Below are 14,001 nucleotides of genomic sequence, written 5' to 3'. Positions count from 1 at the left end.
CTATGTGTACCTGAAAGCTGATATTCACTCTGCCAGCATGCCAAGCCAAGCTGTGTGCCAGTAACTGAACCTAGTCTGAGAAGCAGCCATTACTTCAAGAAGGGAATTTCAGCATCTAATTTCTTGTTCCACAAAGAATAACATTTTTCCCTGTGAAACTGCAAGGGCACAGCAAAAAGCCAAACTGAGAAAAAGCCCAGCACAACACGAACAACGGACCATTGAAAAGAGTGTACTCCAAAGTAAGACAAATCTTTCTTTTGAACCTGGATCAAAAACAGTAACAACTTTACATTATCCTTAAAGATTTGGTACCGAAAAACAGTTTATCTGTGCCAAGATAAATTAGTAAACAGCCAGCATCTTCTGTGTTATAGGACTGTCTGTCCTATCTTGTATTTCTCTCTCATTTTATATACATATTACATATATATGTATTTCTATAATCCTTGTGTTTCTTTGTAAATTAAGTTATTCTAATAGCCAGAGACCACCCACTACAAAGAAAGGCAAGGAGAAAAACGGCCTAGTTAAAATTAAAAAAAAAAAAAACAACTAATTACCGGCATTGGGGTTAGAGACTGATAATTAAGCAAGTTAAATCTCTTCTTTTTCCTACACTGCACAACAAGAAATCAACCTCTTTCCTTGACAAAGATACCAAGTGTTTTAAAAAAAAACACTAATGATGAAGAGCACTGAAAAAAAAAACCTAGAACACCTTTCACAATTTATAAGAAAAAAAAGAAAAACAATCCCCCCGACACTGTTTGGTTAATTACTAATTAAAAATACTCTCTACGACTTAATTCAACAGCTTTCAAGTAAAAATGTTAACGTTTAGCAGAATGGGGTGGCAGCTTGTAAACAGTTGAGCAACTTCCTCATGGAAAGACTTCCACAACATCTGAATTTTTTTTTTTTTTATATAAATCTACAAAACGATGACAGATTGGGTCCAGCAAAGATGATGGGCATCAAAAGCTTACAGTTGCTGTAGTGGGAAAGTATACACTGAGACGTGTGATACAAAGGGTTGCTTGTAGTCAGTGTTAGCAAATATGAGTTACAACAATAAGATAGATTGCAAATTGAGAATCCCTGATCTAGAGCAACATGATTACAGGAGAACAGATCTGAAACATTTCACTCAATCCAGAATATTTCAAAAGGCAAAATGAATTTGAACATACTGTATGTGTGACATCCCTAAAAGCTTAGATATTAGGCAGAAAAGAAACACAAAAATGGTTAATAAACAGCAAATCAAAATTCAAAAGAATTCTAGTTAAATACTCAAGATATTTCTTCCAAAAAAATATTCTTGCACCTTGAGTTATCATTATTTCATCTGACAAATACAACATATTACAATCACCAGCACACATTAACAGAGACCATGCCAGAGTACGACATATGCAAAGAAACAGAACATGCCTCTGACTTCTTCACAAAAATTGCATATCTTTAATAATAATCTCACCTTTTCACTCCATGCCCACAATCCAATTGCCAAGAAAGCTGCTCCAGCCAGCTGTGAAAAGCAACAAGAGAGCAATTTAAACTTAAATTTCTTGAATTGTCAAATATTAATTCAATTACATTTAAGTCTCTTTCTCTCCTGCAAAATTCTTTATCTATTCAAATACACAAAAAAAAAACAAAAAAAAAACAAAGGATGTTACTTTATTTTTAGGGATTGGTTTTTGGACTAATATTGATACTGCAATTATTTCCACCCATAATATGATACCAAATTTCTCGTTATGTTCTCAAAATAACCTGTAAGACTGAAGATCATCACTATATAGACATGTACAGTACCTTGCATAATGTTTTGAGACAAAGACACATTTTTCCTTGATTTACTCATCTGCTCCACAGTTTAAAATTATAAGTCAAACAATTAAGATGTGATTAAAGTGCACATTGCAGATTTGAATTTAAGGATATTTGCATAAACATAGCTCACACCATGTAGAAATTACATCTATCTTTTTACATGGTCAACCCATTTCAAGGCACCAGAATACTGGCACATACTAACGGTAGGTATATTAATGCAGTCATATTTAGTACTTTGTTGCATATCTCTTGAATGCAATGACTACCTGAAGTCTGCGATTCATAGACATCATCAGGTGCTGAGGATCTTCTCTGGTGATGCTCTGCCAAGCTTCTAATGCAGCCATCTTTAGATCTTGCATGTTTTGGGGGCTTGTCCGCTTAATTTTTTTTTCTTTAGCATATGCAAGGCATGGACAAATGGATTTAAACTGGGTGAATGGCTTGGCCATTCAAGAATTCAAGGATTTTCCATTTTTTAGTATTGAAAAACTCAGGTGTTGCCTTAGCAGTATGTTTGAGATCATAATCTTATTGTAGGATGAAGTGTCGTCTAATGAGTTTGGAGGATTTTACTTGAACTTAACCAGCAACCTCAGAATTAATTGTGCAACTGCTGTCAGCAGTTCCATCGCCAATGACGATACAGTAAGTGTGCCCATTAACTGTAGCAGCCATATGCCTTGGATCTTGGACAGTTCCTTTTCATCTCCACACTTTGCTCTTTGCCATCATTCTGATAGAAGTTCATCTTTTTCTTGTTTGTCCACGAAACTTTTTTTTTCCAGAATTGTGCCGTGTCCTTTAAGCACTTTTTCACAAACTGTTATCTGGCCATTGTGAAGACTGTTCCTGATCTGTTGGACAAGAATTTGTGGCTTTTTCAATATGTCATCAGCAGTGGAGGTCTTCCATGGCCTACCAGTCCCTTTGTGCTGACTGAGCTACCCAAAGTGTTCTTTCTTCTTAATTACGTTCCAGACAGTTGATTTAGGTCCTCCTAAGCTTTTACTTATGTCTCTAATGATTTTATTCTTGTTTCTCAGCCTCATAATGGCTTCTTTGACTTACACTGGGACAATCCTTGTCCTCAAGTTGAAAAACGGTAACTACAGACTCCAAAGAGTAGAAGCAAGCCTAGGTATCTTATGTCTGCACTAATGCAACACACAGGAGTAATGGAGTAATCACTAACACCTTTGGAGGCAATTATCCCAAACATTATTCTGCCCTGAAACGGAGGCAACCATATATAAGGTCTCATACTTGTGAATTTCCCCTTGGGATTAATAAAGTATCTATCTATCTATAAGATGTGTTGAAATTTCTACATAATTTGGCCAAAATGTATACAGATAGTCTACAATGTACACTTTACAAAGAATTCACACGTGATTAAGTTTGAACTGTAGAGCAAAGGGGTACAGAGAGGAAAAAATTGTCTTTGTCCCAAACATTTTGGAGGGCACTGTATACCGAATGTTGCTTTTGATTGGGAATAAATTTAAAAGAACAAAGCACAAGACTGCAACATAGCAAAATGTGAAAAAATAGAGGGGTCTGAAAACTTTCTGAATCCACTGTATAAAAATAAAGACTGTTATTTTCATTAAAAGGTGTCATGCAAGCTCAACTCACTATGTATTGTGTATTCTGCCTTAAATCTCTTTCCTCCTAGCCCATTGATTCTATCAAGCCAACGTAAAGAATTCCATACGCAGTGTCCTTTAATCTATCACAGGACATGCATCACCACTGTTGCATCCACTTACATTCTGGTTAAAAAAACTTCACAGTCTTACAACTGATGCTAGTCAAATGTATCATTTACCATATGTAAAAGCTCAAATATAAAGGGCTTACCGCCATACATCCTTCACTTATTAGTTGTTAATTTTATTAATTACTCACTTATTAGTTGTTGACTGCACAACTGATTACATCAACCTCTGTATGGACATTGTAGTTCCAGTAAGAACAGTACGCTGCTAATCTAATAACAAGCCAAGGATTACAAGTGACATCAAGGGCCTTTTGAACCAGAAGAAAAGGGCTTTTAAAGGCGGTGATCAGCATGAGCTCAAGCACGTGCAGAAGGAACTCCGAGTCCAGCTCAGGACGGCGAAGGAGCAGTACAGGAGAAAGCTGGAGCAGAAGTTGCAGAATAACTGCAAGAAGGAAGTGTGGGATGGGATGAAGATCATCACTGGCTGCAGCTCGAAGCGGGGTGCCACCATCGACAGAGACGTGGAGAGAGCAAACCAAATGAACAACTTCTTTAACAGGTTTGACCACCCTAACCCATTTTCACCTCGGACTACTGCATTCTCCAACCATCCTTCTGCTGATACCAGAATAGTAGAGACATCCCCACCCACAATTACAGCAGAGCAGGTGAGCAGAGAGCTGAGGAGATTTAATGCCAGCAAAGCAGCAGGTCCAGATGGAGTATCGCCACATCTGCTGAAGGCCTGTGCGCTGGAACTGGGGAGTCCTCTACAGCGCATCTTCAACCTGAGCCTGGAACAGGGGAGAGGCCCGAGGCTTTGGAAAATATCTTGTATCACCCCAGTCCCAAAGGTAACACGTTCTATTGAGCTGAACGACTTCCGGCCTGTTGCTCTGACGTCACATGTGATGAAGACCATGGAGCGGCTGCTGCTTCACCACCTGAGGCCACAGGTCCGCCATGCCCTCGATCCTCTGCAGTTCGCATACCAGGAGAAGGTGGGAGCGGAGGATGCCATCATCTATATGCTACACCGATCCCTCTCCCACTTGGACAGAGGCAGTGGTGCTGTTAGAATTATGTTTTTGGACTTCTCTAGCACCTTCAACACCATCCAACCTCTGCTCCTTAGAGTAGATTCACACCTGGTGACATGGATCGTGGGCTCTCTTACAGACAGACCTCAGTATGTGCGTCTCGGGAACTGCAGGTCTGACATTGTGGTCAGCAACACAGGAGCACCGCAAGGGACTGTACTTTCTCCGGTCCTGTTCAGCCTATATACATCAGACATCCAATATGACTCGGAGTCCTGCCCCGTGCAAAAGTTCACTGATGACTGCTATCGTTGGCTGCATTACGAGTGGGAAGGAGGAGGAGTATAGGAAGCTAATCAAAGACTTTGTTAAATGGTGTGACTCAAACCACTTACACCTGAACACCAGCAAGACCAAGGAACTGGTAGTGGATTTTAGGAGGCCCAGGCCCCCATGATCATCAGAGGAGACTGTGTGCAGAGAGTGCAAACCTATAAATACTTGGGAGTGCAGCTGGATGATAAATTGGACTGGACTGCCAATATTGATGCGCTGTATAAGAAAGGTCAGAGCCGACTATACTTCCTTAGAAGGTTGGCGTCCTTCAACATCTGCAATAAGATACTGCAGATGTTCTACAAGACAGTTGTGGCGAGTGCCCTCTTCTATGCGGTGCTGTGCTGGGGAAGCAGCATAAAGATGAAGGATGCCTCACACCTGGACAAACTTGTTAGGAAGGCAGGCTCTATTGTAGGATTGAAGCTGGACAATTTAACATCTGTGGCAGAGTGACGGGCGCTAAGCAAACTCCTGTCAATCATGGAGAATTCACTGCATCCACTGAACAGTGTCATCTCCAGGCAGAGGAGCAGCTTCAGTGACAGACAGTTGTCACTGTCCTGCTCCACTGACAGACTGAGGAGATCATTCCTCCCCCACACTATGCGACTCTTCAATTCCACCCGGGGGGGTATACGCTAACATTATTCAAAGTTATTGTCTGTTTTTACATGCATTTTTATGACTCTTTAATTTAATATTGTTTTTTTTGTATCAGTACTGTATACTGCTGCTGGATTATGTGAATTTCCCCTTGAGATCTATCTATCTATCTTATTAGATGCATAATGATGAAGATTACTTTTTATCAAGATTTCTCAGCTACTAGCATCACAAGATGGCATGCTAGCCTTCACCGATCACTAAAATGAGAATGATGCTTCTGTAGATTTTGTATGTGACCAACGCTTTCTCTAAGGATCAAGGCTGGCATCACCAAAAACCTTTCTTCATTAGCAAAAATATTAAGTTACATCACCCTGTGAACACTACTTAAAATTATGCAATAACTACCTGTTCATATGTAATAATTTTTACGCATTACAGAACTCACTTGAGAAGGTATTTATTAAGTGGTATGATTAATATTTAAACTATTCAAGCACATATGATTATTTAATTTCTTCACTCATGAGGATAAAAGATATGCTGTATGTTGAATATGGCATGGATACCATTTTTGTCCAGTGTCTAATGATGGAATCATGAACACAGACATTACTTGAGATAAGAAAGGCCTGTAGTTCCTTAGATGTTTGTCTGGGTTCTTCTGTGATTTCTTGGAGGAGTTTCCATGCACTCTTGGAGTAATTTTGCTTGGTTGGCCAAAGCTTCATAGATTTACCACTGCTCCAAGTTTTCTTAATTTGGGGATGAAAGCTTTCAACAGTGGTCCACTGGAGTTGCAGGGTTTTATAGACTGGTTAGTAATGTGGACTGAAATATTTTAATAACTTTTTCTCAGGTCTTCTGGAACTCCTTTTGATCGAGGTATAGTGTTCTACTTGTTGAGTCCTTGTAGCCAACTTCACCTTGCTAGAAATGTTCGATTTAAGTGATGTTTAGAATCAATAGGGCTGCCAGCATTCAGGCTTGGGTGTGTCTAGTCCAATTCAACCAGTTAACATTTAAATTTGGTTCAATGTTTGACTGAACGACTAACAGGCAATTACTTTTTCACATGGGTGATAGGTGTTGAACTTTTTTCCTACGGTAAATCAAAGGATCAATAAGTAACTATGTATTGTGTTTACTCTTGTTGTTTTATGAATTATACTAAATTTGCTTGGAAGTTTGAAACAACTAGAAGCTACAAATAAGCAAAAAAAAAGCGTAAAATACATAACCATATGTGCCACGATTATTGGCATCCCTAGAAATTCCTATGAACAAAGTATAACTGAAACATTTTTTCCATTTATATCTGACTTTTTAAAGTTGATTGGAGTTGGATGTGCAGAAACATGCAAGTAGTAATCCAGAACTTCCTGTTTCACTGGAGTATAATTATGAGTTGGCACTGAGGCCCAATTTCCTTATTTATCCAACATGCATGGAAAAGGTAAGAGAACACACAATTCAAATAAGAGAAAAAGGTGTTGACCTTCACAAGTCAGGGAATGGCTATAAAAATAGCTACTTGCCTGAAAATGCCCATATCTACAGTTAGGGGAATATTAGAAAGTTCAACTCAAAGGCAACTGTTATCAATTTGCTTGGAAGGGGACTTAAGTTTATTCTGCCCCCACATACACGGAGTAGGAGGGTAAGAGAGTTAAAAAGATCCCCAAGGATCACTGCTGGAGAAATACAGAAAAAAGTAGCATCTTGGGGTCACCAAGTCTCCAAAAAGACAAAAGATTATTTGTAAGGCAACCCAGAAAAATAGCCTTTCTTGTCATTTAACCACAAATGGAACTTTGATTGAAACCATGTTCTATTATCAGACAAATCAAAATTTGAGCTTTTCAGCAACAACAACTCAAAGTACATTTAACATTAATAGGATTAGGACTATACTGAAATTTGATGAGCATTCTGTGATGTTGTGGGGCTGTTTTTAATCCAAAGACCCACAGAACCTTGTTAGAGTAAATGGCATCATGGAATCCATAAAATACCAGGAGATTATTAAATTTTAAATCTGTCTTTCTCTGCTAAGAAACCAAAACTTGGCCATTCTAGGATCTCTCAGCAGAAAAATAATCCAAAACGTATTTGTCCAAATTGAAACAAAAATGATTAAAGGAACACAAAATCAAGTTTATTCCATGGCTGTCTCAGTCTTCAGGCCTAAAACCCATTTAAAACCTGTGGGGTGAGCTGAAGATGAGAGTGCACAAGACTCATAGGGCTCTGGAGGATATGGAGCGATTCTCTAAAGATGATTAGCCTCAGATTCCCTACCCTGTATCCTCCAACCTAATAAAATGTTACAGGAGAAGATTCAGTGTTATATTATTGTCAAAGGGATGTTGTACAAAGTATTTAATGCAGGGGTTACATTAATCGTGGCATGTGTAGTTTTGTTAAAAATAATTATTTCTTAATGAGGAATTATTTTTAATTTCAGAATACATTTGCTTCAGTCAAAGGTTGTGTTTTTCCCTTTTTTTTTTTCAGTGTGGGATAAACGTAATTCAAGAAAAGGTCATTTTTACAACATTTTTTACTCATCATTACCAGGAGTGCCAATAATTGTTAAGGGGAGTGTACATAAAACAAAACATGTTTCTGTCAACATAAAAAATACAAACATAAAAAGACAATTTACAGCTTTGGTTTTTAAAATACACATTTTGGAACAATTCACTGTATTTATATTGCAATAAAGGCACCTAGCAAGAATGAAGTTGCTTTTGTTAACCGCAAGCAAATACACTCCATTAATGCAAAGTACAGGTTTTGCCCAAAATTCCAGTGCAGCATATTGAAACTGCCATGCAACATCTGCCTTAAGGCACTTCATGGTGGACAACAATAGTCTATCAAGTGATGGTGCTACGTGGTGCTAGTTGCTTCACAGGGGATCCCATCCCCAGTTGGCGATTGTGTGTTCTAGCTTTGTGGCACTTCACAGAGGGCAACCTGTTCCTGCCTCAGAACAAATAACATATGTGCAGATTCCAAAAAAATATATCTGTTCAGCAGTATCCTTAAATATTAACAGGGAATACAGGTGGCTTCATGCCATTTTTCAAAAGGCTTTGGAGTTTGGATTAGAGTTCTCAACCTGTACTGAGAATGTTATTAGGCATGCTATACTAATAGCCTCAATTCATCATTACATAGATTTCAAAAGATATCTGAAATATTCCTCTAAAACTCCGGTCAATGTTGACATGATCGCACCACACAATTTCTGAAGATCTGTCTGCTGCATGTTCATGTTACGAATCTTCTGTTCTACCACAGTTCAAATGAGCTCTACTATATTCAGATCTGGTAACTGGGAAGGCCACTAAAGAACACTGAAGTCAAAATCATGTGTAGAAAACCAAGTTGGGATGACTTGGCTTTGACACAGTGCACTGACATACCTGAAGTAGATATCAGAAGATGGGTAAATTGTGGCCATTGGTATTAACAAGCCTAAAATGTGCCAAGAACATATTCCACACACTATTACACAACCACCTCCAGCAGCCTGGACGGTTGATACAAGGCAGGTTGGGTACATGGAGTCATGCTGTTGGTGCCAAATTTTGACCATATGATCTATGTGCCTCAACAGAAATCGAGATTCATTAGACCAGACTATGATTTCAGAGTTTCCAGTTTTTTGTGAGTCTGAGCCCACTGCTGCCTCAACTTTCTGCTTTTGGCTGAAAGGAGTGGAACCGGACATGGTCTTCTGATATCGTGGCCAATCCATCACAAGGTTTGCTGTTGTGTGTATTCCAAGGTGCTTTTCTGCTGACTACAGTTGCAAAGGAGTGGATATTCATGTTGTCAAACACTTTCCTATCAGCTAAAACTAGTTAGGCCATTCTCCTCTGATCTCCTGATCTCTCTCATCAACAAAGTGTTTCTGTCCACAGAACTGTCACTCACTGGATGTTTTTCTTGCACCATTCCATGTAAACTCTAGAGACCTCCGTGTGAAAAAATCCCAGAAGATCAACATTTAGAGAAATACTCATAGCAGCTTGTATAACACCAACAATCATTCCACATTCAAAAACACGGGAGTTCACTTGTTTTTTTTTTCCCCCCATTCTGGTGTTTGGTGTGATCTTTAACCGAAGCTCCTATTCTGTATCTGTATGACTTTAAGCATTATACTGCTGCAATGATTGATTCGTTAAATAATGGCAAGGATAAGCAGGTGTACATGTAACCCAGCCACAGGGGATGCACAAACCAGTGTGTTTCTTCATGCCGGTCCCAAGCCCGGACAAATGGGGAGGGTTATGTCAGGAAGGGCAACTGGTGTAAAATTTTGCCAAATCAATATGCGGACAATAATACAAATTTCCATACCAGATTGGTCGAGACCCGGGTTAACAACGACCGCCACCAGTACTGTTAGTCAACAAGGTGCTGGTGGAAATTGGGCTACTGTTGGCCGAAGAAGAAGAAGAAGGAGACATGTCGGGAGGCAGGAGGAAGGTAAAGAGAGCGGAACTGAGGGCAAGAACCTTGAATGTTGGCAGTATGACTGGTAAGGGGAGAGAGTTAGCAGATATGATGGAGAGAAGGAAGGTTGATATATTGTGCATGCAAGAGACTAAATGGAAGGGGAATAAGGCCAGGTGGATCGGAGGTGGATTCAAATTGTTCTATCATGGTGTGAATAGGAGGAGACATGGAGTAGGGGTTATTCTGAAGGAACAGTATGTCAACAGTGTTTTGGAGGTGAAAAGAGTGTCAGGCAGAGTAATGATTATGAAGCTGGAAATTGGAGGTGTGATGATGAATGTTGTTAGTGCATATGCCCCGCAAGATGGGTGGGCAATGGATTAGAAAGAAGATTTTTGGAGTGAGTTGGATGAAGTGATGAACAGTGTACCCAAGGGATAGAAAGTGGCGATTGGAGCGGATTTCAATTGACTTGTTGGTAAAGGGAACAGAGGAGATGAGGAGGTGATGGGTAGGTATGGTGTCAAAGACAAGAATGAAGAAGGTCAGAGGATAGTGGATTTTGCCAAAAGGATGGACATGGCTGTGGTGAATACGTATTATAAGAAGAGGGCGGAACACAGGGTTACGTGCAAGAGTAGAGGAAGATGCACACAGGTAGATTACATCCTATGCAGAAGAATCAATCTGAAGGAGATTGAACACTGCAAAGTAGTGGCAGGGGAAAGTGTAGTTAAGCAGCATAGGATGGTGGTCTGTAGAATGATGTTTGAGATCAAGAGGAAGAGAGTGAGGGCAGAGCCAAGGATCAAATGGTGGGTTGAAAAAGGAAGACTGCAAGGTTGAGCAGCTGAAAAAGAAGAAGCAGCAGCAGCAGGTGTACAAGTCTTCCTAATAATTTCGTCAGTGAGTGTACGAGGTGTGATAATTTAATTCCCGGAATGGTCGCATAGTGTCACCCATGACGTAATTGTATCGTAATCACAGGAGGATTCGTGTTTGAACTAATACATGCATAAATTGCAAGATGATAGAGTCAGTTGTTAGTTAGCTATTGGGAAGATAATAGATATCGGAGTGTACACTTTGGCGTAAAAATACGTGATCGAAATGTAGAGCAAAATATTAATATCACATTTTGTGTGAAAAATCAGCAAATGTGCTACTGAAACGTTACAACTGTTGCAAGTGGCACATGGTGAAGATGCTATGAAAAAGTCGAGTGTGTTTGAGTGGCATAAGAGGTTCATAGATGGGTGAGAAGATATGACAGAGCATGCAATGGAAATCCCCGGGTTCATCGTGCCCTAAAAAAGCATGCATGTCACGCTCACAGTTTAAGGCCATGCTGGCATGTTTCTTCAATCACAAGGGAACAGTCCACCAAGTATTTATTTAACAGGGACAAACAATCAACCATGTATGATATTTAGAGGTACTGAAGAGATTCCAAGACTCTGTTAGAAAAAAAAATACCTGAATTGTGGTCTGACAAGTGGATCATTCATCATGACAATGCACCAAGTCACACTGCGCTCACTCTGAAAGACTTTCTAGCCAAAAAAGTGATTGCCCAATTAAGTCAACCTGCCTATTCACCTGACTTAGCTCCCTGTGATTTTTGGCTTTTTCCAAAATTAAAAGCTGCGCTGAAAGGACGAAGATTTTCTAATTTAACTGATATCCAACAGAATGTGAGACAACTGCTCAACAGTATTTTGGAAAATGAGTTCCAGGCCTGCTTCCACAAATGGGAACGCTGTTTAAGTCAGTGTATAGATGCACAATGGGAGTACTTTGATAGTAACCACTAGTGTACAGTTCCACATGTATATTTTTAAAGGTGCATTCTGGGAATTAAATTGTCACACCTCATATATATAAGCAATCAATTTATTATATTTTTTATAAAATAAGCTATCACTTAATTTGTTCTTTAAAGCTTTTAACAGCATACACCATTGCAAAGTGCTTTAGAAGGCAAACAGAATTTCAATACAGTATTAATCGTAAAAGTAAACTCAAACTCCAATTCCCAAGCAACCTTATCTAAATGAATTTATGGGTATACCAAAATGTAACTCCTTCTAGGTTAATGGGTCTACTGCCACTAAATGCATGTATTAAGTTTACATTTGGAAGGAAAATAATAAAGCTGCAGAAAGGAGCTCCCAACCAACATGAACTGTAGGGTAAAGGAAGCACATCAATAAAATGCATTTTTGCTGTTATACCACAAACTTACAGTTTCTTAAACTATTTGTCTATCATTATATATAACACCAGTAACGACACACTGCATGATAACGTGCAGTGAATATACTCGACTTGAGCATTCATAGTTTTCATATTCTTTCTCTGTAGTTTAGCATTCGTTTGCTCAGAGTTAGATGCGCTTGCTGCTTCCTGAGCAGCTCTTCTTTTCTCCACCCTAGCTGCCCACTTCTTCTCTTCTTTCATCAGCATGTTTTCGCGTTAAAACTGATTAAGTCAGGTGTTTGTGTTGCAATTACTTAGTACATTTTCTTTAATTTTTCACTTAAGCTGGTACTTAAGTCTTCAATCTGCCTCAAGAATGATTCAAGATATGAAGAGGTAGGGGAAGGGACGGCGAAGGTGGTAGGGATGAGAAAGGCGCCCGTATGCATGCATCACACAGCCACCCTGCTGGCTGCTGCCGAGGGTTGAATCTACAATAAAATAAAATAAAAATAGGAATAACCTTGGAGGTCAATCATCAACCCGAAAGTGGATAGTAGACGTCACTTAGTATATGTGTACCAAATTTCAGGTTAATAGGTCAAACAGTTTTCAAGCTACTGGTGATTTAAAATCCTGGACAGACAAACGATCAGCTACAGTAGCGCATTATATATAAAGATAATGCATCTTTCTCAGTTCCACTTAATTTCATTTTGAGCTATGGAAAACTGAAGCCTTTTCTGGCAGCAATGACTATAACACTAGAAATATCCAGCTGTACTGGATTCTAACCCAAGTGGCCTGATCTATGAGGCACTGTGCCACCATGTAATTCAACCTTAGATTGATGCTTGAATCATGCTTTCAAAAGTAATTCTGTGAATGGCATGATATTCCAAGTTGTGGATTAAACACCTTCAATAAGAAACTAAAGAAAAACGATTTTATTAAAAAAAAAAGAAGAAGATGTAAAGACATACTGGTTTTGGAGGTTTTTTTAGCCCTCCCCTCACTACTTCAAAGTATGTGGTAGATTAATAAAATCCTAAAAATAATCTTGGTCAGTTTCTGAATTTGTTGCCCATTTTCTTTTTTATTCCATTGTACAAAAAGCACACTTTACTTGCAAACATTCTGCATTTTTAATGGACTGAAAAATGACTTTAGTATAGCACTCACCAGACTGATAATGCACTACATTGAAGTGAAAGGGGTGCATGTATCTTTCAGCAGCATTACCTCTCAAAGCAGCAAAGTGCAGAAGACAGTGCAGCCCTAAATACTACTTGTAGGAGACAACTGTTCAAACAACACATGTAAAAGAAGGACAAAAACTCTTTAAAAGTATTGCGGAAGAAGATTTAGGCCTGAAAACTCAAGAGTTTATAGGGACATTCATCTCTACTAAGGAATCAGTCTAAAATTAGTTGCTTATAATTGAGTCCACTACTGACTGATCAGAATGCATTTAATATCTTACAAATTTAACAGTATAGAGCACTTTAAATCCTTTATACTCTTAACAACAATAAAAAAAAACACATTCTGACAAAATATTACACTTATTATTTGTTGAGCATTCCATATAGCTATCTGCACCTAATGTCCAACAAACATAAGCTTTAGCATTAATACTACTTGCATGCATTTGGCTGTATTCAATGTACACAGGAGGCACCAAAAAACTATTTTTTTAAAAAACCTAGTATAAATGTAAGCTTCATTAGTCAATGTGCATTGGTATGCTCATTTGCAATTATGTGCCTT

General features: G+C 38.8%; 1 protein-coding gene across 1 annotated transcript in view; it reads right to left on the bottom strand.

Annotated features, from left to right (window-relative positions):
- The window catches only part of tspan14 (tetraspanin 14), a 40,720-nt gene that overhangs the window by 11,844 nt on the left and 14,875 nt on the right, over positions 1-14,001 (bottom strand). The window contains exon 3 of the mRNA XM_039768043.1: positions 1,484-1,534. Within this exon, the coding sequence (XP_039623977.1) occupies positions 1,484-1,534 (51 nt within the window). The remainder of the gene's footprint in view (positions 1-1,483; positions 1,535-14,001) is intronic.

This window comes from Polypterus senegalus, chromosome 1, assembly GCF_016835505.1.
Source record: "Polypterus senegalus isolate Bchr_013 chromosome 1, ASM1683550v1, whole genome shotgun sequence".
Classification (NCBI taxonomy): domain Eukaryota; kingdom Metazoa; phylum Chordata; class Cladistia; order Polypteriformes; family Polypteridae; genus Polypterus; species Polypterus senegalus.
This window is presented reverse-complemented; position numbering and strand designations above follow the sequence as displayed.